At 47.9% G+C, this 15826-nt stretch overlaps 1 protein-coding gene across 5 annotated transcripts; it reads right to left on the bottom strand.

Moving 5' to 3' along the window:
* Nucleotides 1-2639: 2639 nt before the first annotated feature.
* Nucleotides 2640-7037, bottom strand: NHLH2 (nescient helix-loop-helix 2). Of its 5 annotated transcripts, none has more exons than XM_072343563.1 (3): nucleotides 6118-7037; nucleotides 5820-5900; nucleotides 2640-4268 (listed from the first exon to the last, which is right to left on the bottom strand). In XM_072343563.1, exon 3 carries the CDS (start codon nucleotides 4246-4248, stop codon nucleotides 3832-3834), a length of 417 nt encoding a protein of 138 aa, XP_072199664.1. In that variant the 5' UTR covers nucleotides 4249-4268; nucleotides 5820-5900; nucleotides 6118-7037; the 3' UTR covers nucleotides 2640-3831. The 5 variants fall into 5 exon arrangements, with proteins under 5 accessions (XP_072199664.1, XP_072199647.1, XP_072199656.1 ...); XM_072343546.1 differs by having other exon boundaries at nucleotides 5820-5897; XM_072343555.1 differs by having other exon boundaries at nucleotides 5820-5894.
* Between the last annotated feature and the right edge of the window lie 8789 nt (nucleotides 7038-15826).

The raw sequence follows: 15826 nt of genomic DNA, 5'->3' as shown, positions 1-15826 counted from the left end.
GCGTTTTGTGTCCCATATCTATTTGCGTCTATATAGATTCGTAAATATATTAAAGCACCTTGTTTTCTGTTTGGAAGATGCTGGGTATCTGTGTATCTGTGGCACTGGGCTGTTATAGATCTGTACGTTCAGAGTGCTTTCTGTACATGAGTGCTGGAGGTTTCTACCCCTCCTGTGTTTTATATATAGTGCTGAACTGGGCTTAAATCACTTACTTTAGCCCTAACTGGTGCTCTGGGGGCAGTGCTCTGCCTTCTTTGTCTTTGAATGTGCTTGCTTTTTTAGCCTGCGGGATGAGCTCCTCTTTAAATGTGGAAGAACGATACCTGCACATATATTCCATGTTAACTTTAATCACTACAAACCCAATAAATATTAACTCCTTTCTGCCCTGTGATTGTTGGACTGGCTGAACACGATGTAACTTTCCATTGAACAATTCCATCCTGTTCCAAGATCACTCAGTCCTGTATTGCTGAGGGAACACAGATGTAGGCAAAGCAACTTTGATTACATAATTAGAATTTATCACTCTGTAAAGCAGACTTGCAGTGAGATGCAGTTTAAGTTGTTTACTCGCCCATAAATCCAGAGTTTAGAGCACTTAGTCATGCAGCCTTTTCACTGCGTTATCCTTGTAGCTTCTTCATACTATTCAGATCTTTCTTAATCTCCTTTTATTTATTTATTTATTTATTTTAAGGGGGATGTGGGAGCAAAAACCTACATCTTGTTTTCAGTGGTCATCAGCTGCTAGATGACGAGGACTTCCTTCTTGATGCCAGGAGGAAAAGCAAAAGTGGTTTTGCTGATGTCACAGTGGTGAGAGAACATGAGCGAGGTGGTGAGTGGATGGAAGTGAGATGGATTTTGCAGGGAGAAGCAATTTTCTGTACCAGATAAATAGTCGCATTCAGAAGAAAAGGGCACATCTTCAGGTCATGAACCCCAGCCCTTCTGTTGGTTAAAACTGAGGCTGGATCCTTCTGCTGTCACCAAAACCAAAGCCCTTCTTGCCTTTTCTCAGAGTGCAGTCGTGCTCTCTGTTATCTTGAGGAATAGTAGGAATGGTTCAACCCAGAGAAGACTTGATTCCCAATCTGAGCAGTACCCATCCACCTTGACAATACTCTCATCCGTGCTTGTAGGATAGGAATCTTTCTGGGCCAAGAGCCCAGCTCTGTAGCCCTCACTGCAAATAGGCCATGGGGAGCAAGGTGGGGGCAGTTGCAGGAGTATGCACTGGTGGGGAATCAGCCTCGCTGCCGGGGCAAGGAGTGCTGTGCTTATGTCTCTGAGAATCAGGACACATTTGGGCTGCTAATTGCAGCAGACATCACTGTGGGGCCCAAGCTAGAGCATCCCTCAGCCTGTGAGCTGATGTTTACACTACTCCAAAAAATGTGCTTGCAACACCCTTTGTGGGCAGAGGGACACTGTGTTCACATCTCCTTGTCCCACAACCTGTGTGCCCAAATAAGCCACTGATGGCTGCCAGTCACCATACTCTCTTTCCTTAAACGTGCATTCTGACTCTTGGAAAGGAAACAAAACATGTTAATCTTTATATTAACTAAGTTCTCCTGGATGTTGGTAGCAGGAAGACTTGCTGGATAGCAGGACTTGCACATAAGACTTGACCCAGTGTCCAGACTTTGGCAGATGCCAAGAAACAAGCAGAGCATCTCCAAAGCGGCGGAGTTATTTCATCACTGGAAGTTGCTGGGCTTGATAACTGTGCATTGAACTACCCAGTCTGTGTGTGTCCCCCGGGACTCAGAAAGTGTGCATTGGTAGAAAGTGGAATTAACAGCCTCTCTGACAGGTTTTCTGCATGCAGCTTTTCAGCTGGGCAAGACCACACTTAATTAAGCCACTGCACAAAGTGTCAGCCATAAAAACAGGAGGGGAGGGAGGGTTTTATCTCTAAAGCGAGTAACAATGGATGTGCTGCTTCTACTGAATGCAGCCTGCCCATGTTGATGGTGATGTTCAAACTGTAGGTAAAATTAACCCCTTGCAGTAAAGAAGGAAAGAATGTAGTAACACAGGTGGCAGCAAGGTCTTGCTTTACTCACGTAGTAACCTGTTACTGAATCTGTGTCATGTTTCCCCTGTCAGGCTTTAGTGGTGGAGCCCTATAAAGGAGAATGGGTGAGGTTCTCCTAAGTGGAGAAAGGTTATTTGCTTGGTTTCAGTAGAATCGGACCTGCCATGATCGGAATCATAACCAAGAGCGAGGAAATCCACTCCATGCAGCCAAGATGCGTGTGTTTGGGTTGCAAAGTTGGACATATCAAAGAGCAGTGCAGCAAAGCAGGTGCTTCCCAGCATCAGGTTTGGTGTTACAGCCTGAGCCTTGAAACCTGCAGCCATACACAGGTAGTTATGGGGCAGTGCTGACGGTCGTGCTCCTGTGCCTCATCCATGCATGGACAGCTGAGCTGAGGGATGGTCGCCCCAGCCAAGGAAGAGGCAGGGAACCTGTTGGAGCTTTCCTTGCACGTCATGAGGAGGTTTGAAGCCTTATTTATTCACAAGGCAGGCCGTAGATTCTGTCAAAGCCCCAGTTTTACAGAAAGACCAACGGGGTAAAATAATTAGGAAATAACCAGCATTTATTTGATACTTTTATTTATATGCAAAACAGGTCACCATTCATGAGAGATATGAAAAACGTATCAGATAGAAACCAGATTTATCTATTTTCACTACAAAATATTGCATCATATAAAGCAACAGAGACACACAAAAAAACCCTGAAAAAGACTAAAATCTTTGGATAGCAGATGTGTTTTTTTTTTTTTCTTTTATCTTTCTCATCCCTAGAATGCGCTTTTTTCTTGTTTTAAGAGATTCACAGCAAAGAACACAAAACATTTTCAGGTTATAACATTTTCTTCTTTTCTTTTTTTGGTTGTCACAAAGGAAAGCAGTCCTGGATCGACTTCTTTTTATTTTCTTTTCTTTTTTTAGGAAAAAAAAAAAAAAAAAAAAAAGGCCTTTCCTAAAAATATACCGCACACATACAGGCCACGCTCAGCCCCACACGCACCCGCCTGTAGGCACGCACACCGATACACCCACAAAAGAACCTACTTCCCTTATAAGCGATTCGCAAAGGACCTCTTGGACGGAACTATAGATCAGAAGAACAACAAGTTTTAGAAAACTCTTCTAGTTAAGTGCTAGCGGTTGTCCATCCCACACACGCACACACAGAGGAAAGAAAAGAAGGTCAAGAACGAACGCCTCGGTATATATAAAATATAAACGGGAGGGGAGGGAAGGTTTGTCACACACAAGTGCAATATAATCGGAGCAAAACAAACGAACGAGGAAGTAAACCAAAACAGAACACTGCCTCGATCCCGACGCACACTTATAAACGTAATATTCCACAGGAGAAAAGTGTAAACACCCGACTATAGAAAACAATTGGCACAAAGTATCCAAAGTAAAATTGCCACCACTCTGAAAAATAAATAAGTCTTGAAAAAAATAAATTGTCGACTCCTTCTACCATAAATAAAAAATAGTTATTTTTAACCGTACCCATGGGTCACACGTTTAAGGTCACAAGAAGATGTTTTTGGATATATATAAAGGGGCACTTGACAGCCTGAAGGAACGATCCCATTTTACACTTCTCCGCTTAAAGCAGCGCTCGCTCCGCTCCCGCGAGAGCGAGGCGGCAGCGAAGAAAAGCCCTCCGCGCCCGTCGCCGGGCCCCGCTCTGCCCCGTGGCCGTCCGTGGGCTCTCGGGGCCGGGCTGGCCGGCGGCGGCGCGTCCCGTTCCGACCTCCGCGGGGCCGTCGGGGCGGGCGGGAGCTACACGTCCAGGACGTGGTTGAGATAGGAGATGTAGCAGATGGCGAGGCGCAGGATTTCGATCTTGGAGAGCTTCTTGTCTGGGGGGAGCGTGGGCAGCAGCTTCCGCAGCTCGGCGAAGGCGAGGTTGAAGGCCTCCACGCGGATCCGCTCCCGCGTGGCGTGGGCCGAGCGGTACTTGGCCGTGGCTCTCCGCCGCCGCCTCTTCTCCTCGCGGCTCAGCGGCGGCGGGTGCAGCCCCGGCCGCCCCCCGCCGCGGCCCTCCCCGCCTCCCCCCCCGCCGCCGCCCTCCGCGGGCTCCGGGTCGGAGACGCAGCAGCTGAGCGCCCGGCCGTCCGCGCCGCCCAGGGACTCCGGGTCGGAGGGCGCCGAGGAGGGGTGGTCTGAGTCGGCCGCTTGGTCCGGGCTGAGCATCATCGTGGAGGGGGCGGAGGAGCCTTCCCGGGACAGAGAAGCAGAGAGAGCGGGATCAGAGCCCCCGTCCCGCGGCGCAGCGGCTCCAGGCCGAGCGCTGCCCCCCACCTCCGCCTCCCCGCGGCCGCGCTCCCTCGCGGAGCTGCCCGCGCTCGTTCCTTTGTCCGAACGGTCCCGGAAAGCAATAAAAGAATATGCACCCGCCTTTCTAACGAGCTAACATCCAGTGGCTCAAATCGGGACGGTTTGTTTTCCTCCTATCTGAATACCTCCGTCCTCCCCTGCCAAACGCCGCAGCACCATTGCTCTGTCGGGATGCGGGCTGCAGACCGCCGCTGATAAATAAGCAGAGGGAACCACAGCTCGAGGTTCCCAAACCTTGCGGGGCCGGTGGGGAAATTCATTTCCCCAGTCGGAACTGCGGGTTCTGCCGTGTGTGCCCGGATCTACTCCTGCTCTTTGCTCTGCCCTCCTTTCATTATTGTTATTATTATTATTGTTATTATTTTCCTGACGCTAATCGTGCCATTCGCCAGCGACCATATGGGGACTATAGGAGAGCCGTAGGTTTTGTTTTACATACATCTATTTAGGTGCGAATTAAGAGATAAACGGTGAAAGGAGGAGAAAAACCCCAAAGCTGGGCCCGAACTTCCCGATTCCTTTAAATTTTCCCTCCTCTCCCCTTCCTGAGCGGAAAGGGTGGGTGGGGGGAGGGGGTGGGGGGGACGGGGGGGGGGAAGAAAGGGGAAATAAATAAATAAGTACGGTGGTGCCTTTCAAAAGAAAATTGAATCGTATCTTCTTGCGGCCTCACGGAGCACCATCTGTCATGTAGACAGCAGCACAAACCCGGGCGCGTACGGGGACATGCCGGCATGTAATAAAACAATACATCAGCGCTCGGGGATAACCTTGGTTGGACGCGGCGCGTGTGTGTGTTGCGTGCGTGTGTGCGAGTCGGGGGTGTCGAGAGAGGCTGGGAGGGGGCACAGCCCGTCCCCAAATATCCCATCGCCGAGGATTTTCTTGTGAAGTTCCCCGGTAAAGTGCGCCTCTGCTATCGGGGAAAATCAAGGGCACGAATAGCGAACGGAACGGAGGGGAGGCCAGAGAGCGAGGCGGGCAGGGAGCCTCGCCTGGGCCGGGAGGGGAGAGTCCTGCTCCGGGAGAGGTCCTCCTCTCCTGGATGTTAATAGGTACCCTGGATGTTAATAGGCATCAGGCCCGCAAAGCAGGTGTGAGGAATAACATAAGGGCAGCTCAGCGAGTCGGCTATTTCTTGGGAGAGAAAAAAAGAAGAAGAAAATGAGACTAAAATCCCCGCATAGCTGAGACCCCATTGGGCAGGTTGGTGTGAGAGCGCATCGGCGGAGGAAAGATGGGTAAAGAAAACGGGCAGTGACAGAGGTGCTTCCCGGAGAAAGTTGCTTTAAGATTTTTCTACGCTGTGTGCTGATTTTCCCCTTTCGGTTCGGTGTCGATCCGAACCGGGAAGAGTCTCCTTTCTCTTTCTTCCCCCCCTCCGGCCACCCCGGCACAGCCGGAGCAGGACGCACCGCGGGGCCGCTTACCTCGGCGCCGCCGCTCGCACCGCCGCTCCCCTCTGGTCCCCTCGCCCCCTCGGCGGTGCCTTTACAGTTCAGATGCTCCTCCGGCAGCAGAGCATGGAAAAATTCAAAGAAAAAAAAAAAAAAATAGAAAAAGAAAGAAAAAGAAAAATCAAAATTAAATGGAGGGAATTAGGAGCGGAGCGGCGTCCTGCTCGAGTGGGGAAGGGCGGCTCTCATCCCTCGCCGCGGCCTCCAGCGCTCCGGAGATGTTATCACCGTGCTCGGTGGCGGAGTATAAATAACAACTTAAGTTACTTACGATGCATCGGGGAAGAAAAGAGCCGTTCCCCCATCCGAAGCCTCCTCCGCCCGTTAATTCGGGGCAGCGGGCTGCAGAGGAGACGAGCCTCGTTTAGGGGGAAAAAGAAAAAATAATCGCGTTCTTCGTCCTCCTCTTGCCAGGATCAATAACAAAAGGGATGCGGAGGTGCCATCAGCGGGGCTGCTCCCCTCCCCGCCCCTCGGCCTCTCCGCAGAGCCGGGGCGCGGAGCCGGCGGTGGGGCCGCTTTGTTCCGCCAGGGCCGGCCGGTACCCGGCGCGGGTCGGGGCACAATGCTCGGTTCCTTCCTTCTCTCTCTCTCTGTATCTTCCTTTTGTCTTTTTCTTTTCTTTTTTCTTTTCCTTTCCTTTTCTCTCACGCTTCTTCTTGTTTTGTTTTTCTCCTTTCTTTTTTTGTTTTTTCCTCTTTCCTTCTTTTTGTTTATTTTTTTCCTGTTGCGCCGCACAGCTCGGTCAGCTCACCGCTCCGGCAGATGAGAGGAGGAGACCCCGTTAAGAGACAAATGTTGGGCTCAGTAGTTTATCAGCCGGTCCCTCAGGAGCCGGAGAGGGGGAGAAACGAATCCCTCATCCACACCCGAGGTTCCCAACTCCTCCTGCATCTCTGGGTGAGAAGGAAGAGCGAACGTGAGGAAAGCGAAACAAAACAGATTAAAAACAAAAACAAAACCAAAAACCAAACAAGCAAACCCTAAGGAATGAAAATCTCGCCGCGGATTTGGGGAAAAGCTGCAGCACGAGGTGCGCTCACGCACAAAATGAAAGTGCGGTTCCTCCTCCCACTCCTCCCGGAGCGGCGGAGGAGCCGAGGAGGGATGCGGAAAGACAGACAGACAGATAGACAGACAGATAGATAGACAGAGCGGAGATGTGCGCGGAGCCGCTCCTGGTACCAAAGGGTTCAGCCGAGAGATGGTTGGAAGAGATAAAGACTCAGAGAAAAGGGGACGGCATTTTTTCCCTCTTAAATTGATATTTAATGGGAAATCCTATTGGACAGAAACCCGGACACGAGTCTCTTAATTGGACTTGACATCTGTCACAGTGTGGGAGTTTTCACAGCTCAAATATTTTCAGCAGATCAGATTCTCGCTGAATCTGTGCCACAAATTATAACAGTCGAGAGCAGCCCATGATATAAAGCCTCGCCTCTGGATATGCGGTCTCTCTTGCCACGCTCGCTCCCACCGTCCCCGTCCTCCCCCCCCCAAAATATCGGATACCCACTGATCTAGAAAAACACCGCTGGCATTTTGCATGCAAGCTAATAAATAGGCTTTAAACATCAATTTGCATCATGTACATTGAGCCTGTGGAGAATTGCCAGGCTCTTCTAGTGCGCTTATTTCTGCTCTCCCCGTGTCCTGTCCACTCACCCTCCCCACAAGTCTGGTGCAGGGCAGGAGCAGCTCTGCTGGAGTCAGGGTGTGGGGACGAAAAGCCCTGCCTCCCCTCCCCCCCCCCTAGCCCCCCTCCCCAGTTTGCCTGTCTTTGTCTGTCTGATGCCCCCAGGTTCCAGCATGCAGGCAATGAGGCGAGGGAGCCTTTTGTGCTCACAGGAGGCTGGATGGAGCCAGGTCCCTGCTTGCAGGAGCCAGGGGTGACTGTGAGACCAAGGTTACTTCTTGTGGTGGTGCTGGACCTGCCCCACAGAAGAAACACCTACAAGAAGATTCTAATGGATATTTATCTGGGGGAAATTTGGGCGTTCCTCTTCCTTCTCCTGTCCAGAACAGGTCTCCAAGGCAGTGGGACACTGTCACTTGTTCAGGTGCTGTGACTCCATCTACTGCCACTGGATTCACGGGTATCCAGCATGGTTCCCAGATCTAGAGGAGCTTCTGGAGGTGCTTGGCTGAGTGATCCTTGGCTGCTTGACTGGGAGGGTCTGAAACGTGTTCTCTTCCAGTCCCGACAAGGGAGATCCTGCATCTGCATAAACCTTGTGCTGAGCTTTAAGGAGGTATTACTGTGAGGTGCTCTGGTCTGCCTCGAGAGAGATGTTATGATGGAGCTCAGAAGCGTGTTTAAGATCCCAGGTTTCAGGTCTCAGTAATTCCCTTTGCCATTGTGAAGAGGAGGAAGCAAAATTTCGACCAAGAAGGTTCAGATGCAAATCACTGAGGCTGTGGCACATCCCTATTCAGGTCAGCTCACAGGTAACTGTCACTGGTGCTCTTTGGATCTGAACAATTCAAGGACTCTGCAAGAACCATGTACTCATCTTATGAAATTACCACCATCCTATGCTTCCAGCAGCGTTATGTCAGCCCAACAGCCTGTTCTTTGGCTGGAGGGGTGAACAAGTGTGGGAAGTCTGGTCAACTGTGCCTCCCCTAGCTTTGTGCAGTACGGAATTTGTTATGCTATTAATCTCTATGGGCTGTGGAGGTGGTGAAGGGATGAAGTCCACACTGTGAAACAGACCTTCTCCAGCTCTCGGTTGTCCATGGCTCAGGACCAGTGACTTTGCCTTGCAGCACTGCTCAAGGTGTCACCCTGAGGCCTCAGCCTGCAGAAGCTGTTGGTGACAGCACATGTGTTAGGCTAAGGCTGCCACAGACAGCAGCCAGGAAGCCGTTAATTCATGCAAGCCACCCTGCTCTTTGCTGCAGATGCTGTCATCACATGGCTTGCTTCTTATTTTTACTTTCTGGGACGAGACCAAGCAGTTGCATCTCAGTGCCCTTTGGTTAGGAGCAGACATTTCTGACACCTCTTAAAGTACTGTCTACTACCACCGTGATCCAATTACCCCACTGCTCTGCTCTCAGCTGTGTTAAACCCAGAGGTTCCCACCCTGCCCTGGGCATGTCGAGCCTGAGGCATCTCCCCAGCTACCCTTATTGCTACTGTAATAAGCACATCTCCTCACATCAAACACAAGTGCCAGAGTGTAGCTTCTGCTTCTTTAGCCCCAAGAAGCCGCTCAGAGATGCTGGAGCTGACAGCCTGACTGGAACAGTGACACAGAGCCCAGGAGCAAGGCCAAAGTCTCCCAGTGGAAAGCTCCCATGGCTCAATATGCTTACAAGTGGAGGGTGAGTCTGGTCACAGCTTGGCTGAGATGTGGAGGTGGCCAGAAATGACCCAAAATTCTGGGGCAGAAGAGCAGTTAAAGGATGGACAATAAAAGCTCTTCGGTAAGATCACTATGTCTTTCTGATTAAAATATCGTCCGGTGCAAAATGGAGATCTGAACTTTGGATATCAGTATGGTTCCAAAGGAATTTGTGTAGTTGCAAGGCCACTTTATGACTTATATCCTCAAATACAGCCATGGCCTATGGTTGTTCTCTTCACTAAGCAAGCATAATTGGCATCCAGAGTAACCGAAAGGCCCGAATGGCATCAAAGGTATCAAAAGTAGCCTCAGTGGCATGAATGGCATAGGTTTATCTTCCCCACAAAAGGTGATACTTAAGCTTCTGAGCAGCATCTGACAAAGTGAAAACAGACAGGAAAGAAAGGGCATAACAAGGGTCTCCTGTTAGTATAATGGATGCTTAGGGGCATTGCATGGATGTGACCATCCTGCAGGTCAACTCCATGCTGGTGAACCTGAAGGTTCAAGTGGGCAGACATCTCCTGGAGGGGAATCTGGGATTACATCTTGATATGCTGGAGGGCAGTAAGGGAGCCAGCAGCATCTGTTTTTCATTACCTGGCTTTGAGATACTGCCCCCAGGGCTGGAGGCATGGGAGAAGTGGAACTGAATTCCTGTGGATGGAGTTGCAGCTCATACAACACCCATCTTCTTCTGAACAAGCTCCTCAGTTTAACGACAATGAAAGGGGGCCAGAGAGAGACTCATTATGAATAGAAACACATCCTAGCTTTGAAGGGACCATCTCACTGAAAAGCAAGAAGAAACTCTATTTTGACTTCCAGGACTCACCAGCAAATGAGGAAAGTCTTGTGACACGCACTGCTCACTAGGTAGGGCCCAACATGGAACTAATTTTAGTTACTATTTAAAGAGAGCAAATAAAAGCTTCCCAATGCTACAAGAATACAGACCATCAGTAGAGCATCGCTAGTCACTGCACATTGAGTGATGGATGGTTTTGAATCTTCGAGAGAGATTCATAACCCAAGGCTTTCTAGGGTGACAGTGGGACCAGGGAAGATTCACAACAGGGTCATCTGCAGGGTGTAATCAGAGATGCAAGACTGAAAATGGCATTGCATTGTGGTGGCATTTTATGGAAAGGAGGTGCATGCCTGCATGAACATTTCAAACTCATGTCATGCCATCATGATGTCTTGCTAGAACAGGCCTGAGCTGGCCATACAGCACATGAGTGAAGCACAAACAGCCTGGAGTAGATGTTTATTACTGCAGAAATGTCATTCTGGCCTGGAAAAGAACAGAAGTGAAGGAGCCCAGCTGGGCTCTAGATCAGGTATCAGGACAGCCATTTTTCACTTGCAGTGGGAGCGAACCTCCCAGGGCTGTCGCAGGGAGACATCAGACACAAGGACCTACAATGCAACTTTTATGGCATTGCTTGTCAGAGCAGAGCTATACTTCCATTACTGACACGTCCTCTATCTGTGGAAAGGACAACTTTCCACAATGCTTGAGAACATTCATTCTCTTTTATAGCATACGCCATTCAAGTCGCTGGCATATGCTGCCCATTGAAATAAATGGAGCTTGTCACTCTTGGATGTGTTCCTTGGAAATAAACGGTCAAACAAATTAGAACTCTGAGCCATGAAAATCTGTGTCTTTTTGAAAAATCTGTGCTGGGTAGAGCTTGGCAGCTCAATTTGTGATTTCCTTGGACATCTGGGTGACATTTTTTTGTTTCCTACCAGTCATGTTTGCTTTCTCCAGGCAGGGGGTTCAGAGCTGCTTTGATAACTGCACGGGAGCCTTGAGGATGCGCTCAGGAGCAACCTTTTGGATCCCAAGCAATCAAGGCTGCGAGGTACGGATGTAGGGCAACCCTGGTGAGGTCTGTGAGCAACTGGTAGACAGGCGTGCCCTCTGGCTGTGCCCTTGCAGTGTGAGGATAACTGCCCCTGGACTCTATTTAAACTTCCTGTCTCCATGCTAGCTAATGGCTGAGATTGGCAGTTTTGGATAAAACTGTTTCTTTTTACATAGTACAAGCTTTCGGCTCATTGGTTTCTGTTTTGGTTCCCTTTGCTTGTTGGATTAGACCGACTGCAACGTTAAGACCAAGCTCTAGCTGTTACTGTGACCAGTAGCCACCACCAGGCTATGACCCTTCACTGCCGTATTGCTTCAGTATGTTTGAAGATCGTCCTTGCAATGTTAGTTAATGTTCACAGCTCTTGTGAGGGCGAGGTGTCTCAGGAGACGGAGGATGGTGTGGTTTTCAAGGGCAGGGAGGACTACAGTGTGCCATAGGTCAAAGGCCTCAGGGATTTCCCAATTGGTTCCTGCAAGAATAAAAATAAGCCTGTATCCTTCATGTACTGTATTCACTCTTGATCTGAATCTTGATGGGTTCACCATTACCCTTGGTAAATTCCTCCATGCCGCCCCTTTGGTTTTCCCATCCGAGATGTTTTCTGTGCTAAACTCTGAAAATAAAACAATAAATAGATATGACGTTTTTTAGTTTGTAAGGTCATAACATAGCATTCAGTTCCTGGGACAGGTGTGTTAGAAACCATATCACAATAAAATCACATAAAGTACCTTCAGGAACCCAGCAATGTCTACAGGTGGGTTAACTTAGAAAGATCCTGCTTCAGTTGTGACCAAAAAAATGTGCCTGGGAAACCTTTGAGAACAGCATAAGCCCTCAGTGATACTTCCTCTTGCACTTTAATGCACCAGATGAACTTTTCTTCTATGAATTTGTCATGTTGCTTTTTGAATTCACATTGTAATATATTATGACTTTTAGCATCCATAATTTTCTGTGGCAAGGGGTTCTTGGTGAGCCACACAGTTTAGACAAATGCATAAGGAGATGTTAGTAAACATGTTAGCACAAAAAAATTAAGCAAGTTTGCTGTATTACTGCAACATCTACCACTTGTGAATGCATGAAGAGTAGTGCTGAGTATGTGGGCAGAAGTGCCATACGTTTTCATTGACTGAATTTGCTTGAAAGGATAAATAATGGGTGAAATATCGACAGCCAGGGAAAAAAAGGAGGAATCTGCTGCTGCCTGAGCATTAGGAAAGCATCAAGACCGAGATCATGGCCAAGACCATGACCAAGGCCTGGCTCCCTGAAAGCAGCTGATCCCCTCAGACTGACCTGAGCCTGTGTCTGCAAATACGAGCAGACCTGCAGACATGTGTTGTATAGCTTGGAGCCCTGGGAAACATCTTGTGGAGCAGGAACTATAGAAGTGAACAAAATAAAATGCACACAAATAACTAATGAGTGAATTAATTCTGTGAAATAAGCAGGGTAAATAGCGGGAACTTGGTGATTTTCATACATGCTTGGTTTACCCAAATCAAGTTGGAGAAATAGTTATAGAGGGAGATGCAGATGCAACATGCCTTGCCCCCAAGGACCTTACTTGTATACGTGTGTGCAGCTGCTGGCTGCCAGGGTGAAGGAAGAAAAAGTGGATGTCAAGACTAGCTGGCAGCCAATGCATCTGTCTTCTGTCTTTCACTCCCCCACAGTCAAGGTGGAACTTGGCTATTTTTAAATCCGATGTCTGTGTGTGTAGCCATGGGGAGTGCTCTTCCTTGTGGAAAAAAAAGGGGAAAAAAAAGAAAAAGATGAACAAGGAGATTTTGAAGCCACCTGTACTCTACAAGCAGGCATTTCTCCTTCAGCTGGTGTCACATCACTCTTTCTGCCTGACTTCCTTTCTGTACTTCAAAGAAGTAAAACACTGGCTTGTAAGACAAAAGTCAGTGATCATATTTAGCCAGATGGTGAGGAAGCCGATGAGGAAGAAACACTTGCATTGTAGGGACTGCCTCACTGGGTCACCCCAGTGTTCAGCCCAGTGCAGTGCTCTGTCTACAGTCATGCCCATTCACTAGTGGCTGCACTGAACACCCTTGAAGATCTATGCAAATGTTTGGTGTTGAAGCCTGAAATAGGATGTGCCAATGTGAAACAAAGTTCACAAGCTCAGAGCACATCTGCAGGAGTGACACAACAGGCACCTAGCAACAAGGCAGTCGGAAATGTCATTTTAATGCCACAGTGCAAGTGGCCTACGGTAACAAGGTGGATGCTGTTTAAGAGGTGTTTAATCAGGCAGGTGGGTGGAAGGGCATCTGCTTATTAACCTGAAGACATCTGAAGGGCTCTGTTCTCTTCTTTTTGCCCTATATTAACACCGGCTGGTAATAAAGATTTAGAGGATGATGATGTCAAGGTAGTCAAGGTATGGTTGCCTGTCTTTTAACAAATGGTGACTTAGGAATTTCTTAGGCTAGAATCAGTTTGGTTTGGAGGTTAACAATCACTGAAGGATTTGTTTTCTGTCACTTTTTTTTTTGCCTCTTGAATCGTTTATTTCACCTCTCTTCCTTTTGTTTCTGTCATTTAATTCACCTTCTACTTCTTGTTTTTTAGGAAAGGTAAACTCTGCTCTTCTCTGTGTCAGCTTTTTCACTTATTCTTACTTCTGTAGCCTATCCTTCGGCAGCTTCTTCTCTAGTTCCTATGTCCCAAGTCTGTATAGTCACTTTGGTCACATAGTAACTTGCATGGGAGCAGTTGCATATTTTTGCCTATTTTTCTTGCCTTTCCTTCAAAAGAACAATTCCTACTATGTCACTTGGAATGAGGAAGGGACCAGAATGTATTCTCCAAGATGGAAAAGCGTCATAGATTCATACAACAGCACAATGGTGCTTTCAGTCATATGTATCCCCTTCTTTCTATGCTTGCCAGCACCCAAAGTGGCTTCATGTTTAGTACCTTTAGGTCTGGGTGAAAGGTCCAGAAGCATCTGAGGCTGATGTTGGGTGAGGAAGAAGTGAGGACCTCTCAGCTTTCAGCCCAAACCCAAACTGGAATCAGAAAGCACTTTCAGACAGTTTTACTCCTCTGTGCCTCAACTTTGTCCCTGGGAAAGTGGGAGTTTCCCAGTCTAGTGCAGAAGAAACGGTGTGAAATGAGGTGAATGTCTCTGAGATCTGTGGATGAATGTTGCCTGGAAAGGGAATACTGGTGTTAATTGGGGTCAGACATTATTATGTCAGTACAAAAGAAGTTGTAACTCTCTTCTTCATCTCTCTCACTGGCTTTTTAAGTGCTCTATTCTCACTCCCTGCATTACCCTTGTAAACAGGGGCTAAAACTAACTGATAAATAATGGAAAAGCATGATTAAACAACTTTAATGCCTGGAACAAGCAGCAAGAGTAATGCTAGAGCAGTATGCTCTATGCTTGTACGCAGAGCATACAAGGATGCTGTAAGGAAAACTGTTGATCACAGCCTGAACCTCTGATTAACCATCTGAGGCAAGTGATGGGTCAGCTGTGGGAGCACAGGTGAAGGTAATTCAGCTGTGCTCCCAGAAGGGATGGAGCTTGATTCCACCTCTCCTAGATCCCATTTAAGAGCTGACAACCACTAAGGTAGTGTCTCTTTCTGGAGGCTGCTCTTCTGTGGAGTTCTTGTGGTGAGCCTTGTTGTTGGTGAGTGCCCACCTTGACTGAAGGCCTTGGAGTTGGTAAGTCTTCTCCTTATATACCCTCTGGTTACCTATTTTCAGCTATACTTGTATTATTCCAACTGTATAGATGCAGACCAGCCATTTTATCTCCAGATGTACAGTTTGGGTTAGCTGTAACTGTCTTTACACCAGCTCCTGTGATTTGTATGGTCATTCCTGATTCAAGAGGCAGACTGTTTTACATCCCATGCCCTTGCCATTCAGGGCAGCTGTCCCATATTGATAGTAAAGGCCTGGATGTCTCTTTCTCTTTCTGAAATGTGTGATGGAGTGTGAAGGAGAGCTGGGCCAGCTCTTTATCTAGCAACATGGAGCCCTCTGTGACCTCCTTTACCAGTGGTGCCTTAGGCTGCTGCTGGGCTGAAGCAGCTAGTTGGTTTGTAGGTCCACAAGAAGTCACTCAAGTGTACCAAATGATTTGTTATTTCTAATAAGCTATTTCTAGGGAATACACACAAGAGTCTAAAAAGCCCTTCCTACAGAGGCTCACTTCATTTTGTAGGCTCCATCTTTATGCAGGCTTAATTGCCTTCTGTGCTTCAGCATCAGCTTTCCTTATCTTTCTCAACATGAAATCCATCAGTTGCCTGCAGCTGTCCTATTTATTACCTAAACTTATTATTTCTCCTCTCCCTCCATCCCAATGCTATTCTTTGTTACTGTTCACCATAAACAATTCTAAAGTCTCTTCGTTGGGTGCTCTATCACTTGAAGTAAAGAAAACTTATCTAGAAGACTGACTGGTCTGGGCTTAGTCCAACACAGACGTCATGGAGGGTAAAATAACTTCCAGTGACCTCCACTATCTCTTAAGGTTTTCCTCATAAATTCATACCATTCCTGGGTGTCTGATATTCAAGGTCATTTTGTAGATTGTAGTTAAATGTCTAGCTCCCTGTAGATAAATCTCAGCTACTCTTCTTATCTCTGTTGGGGCTGTGCCTGTTGCCCCCCAAAATTGGTTTCAGTTTTGTTTTAGGAGTTGGACCTGATGATCCTTGTTGGTCCCATCCAATGTGTGATATTATTTGAAGAAACA

Source organism: Excalfactoria chinensis, chromosome 1, assembly GCF_039878825.1.
Source record: "Excalfactoria chinensis isolate bCotChi1 chromosome 1, bCotChi1.hap2, whole genome shotgun sequence".
NCBI classification, from domain to species: Eukaryota; Metazoa; Chordata; class Aves; order Galliformes; family Phasianidae; genus Excalfactoria; species Excalfactoria chinensis.
This window is presented reverse-complemented; position numbering and strand designations above follow the sequence as displayed.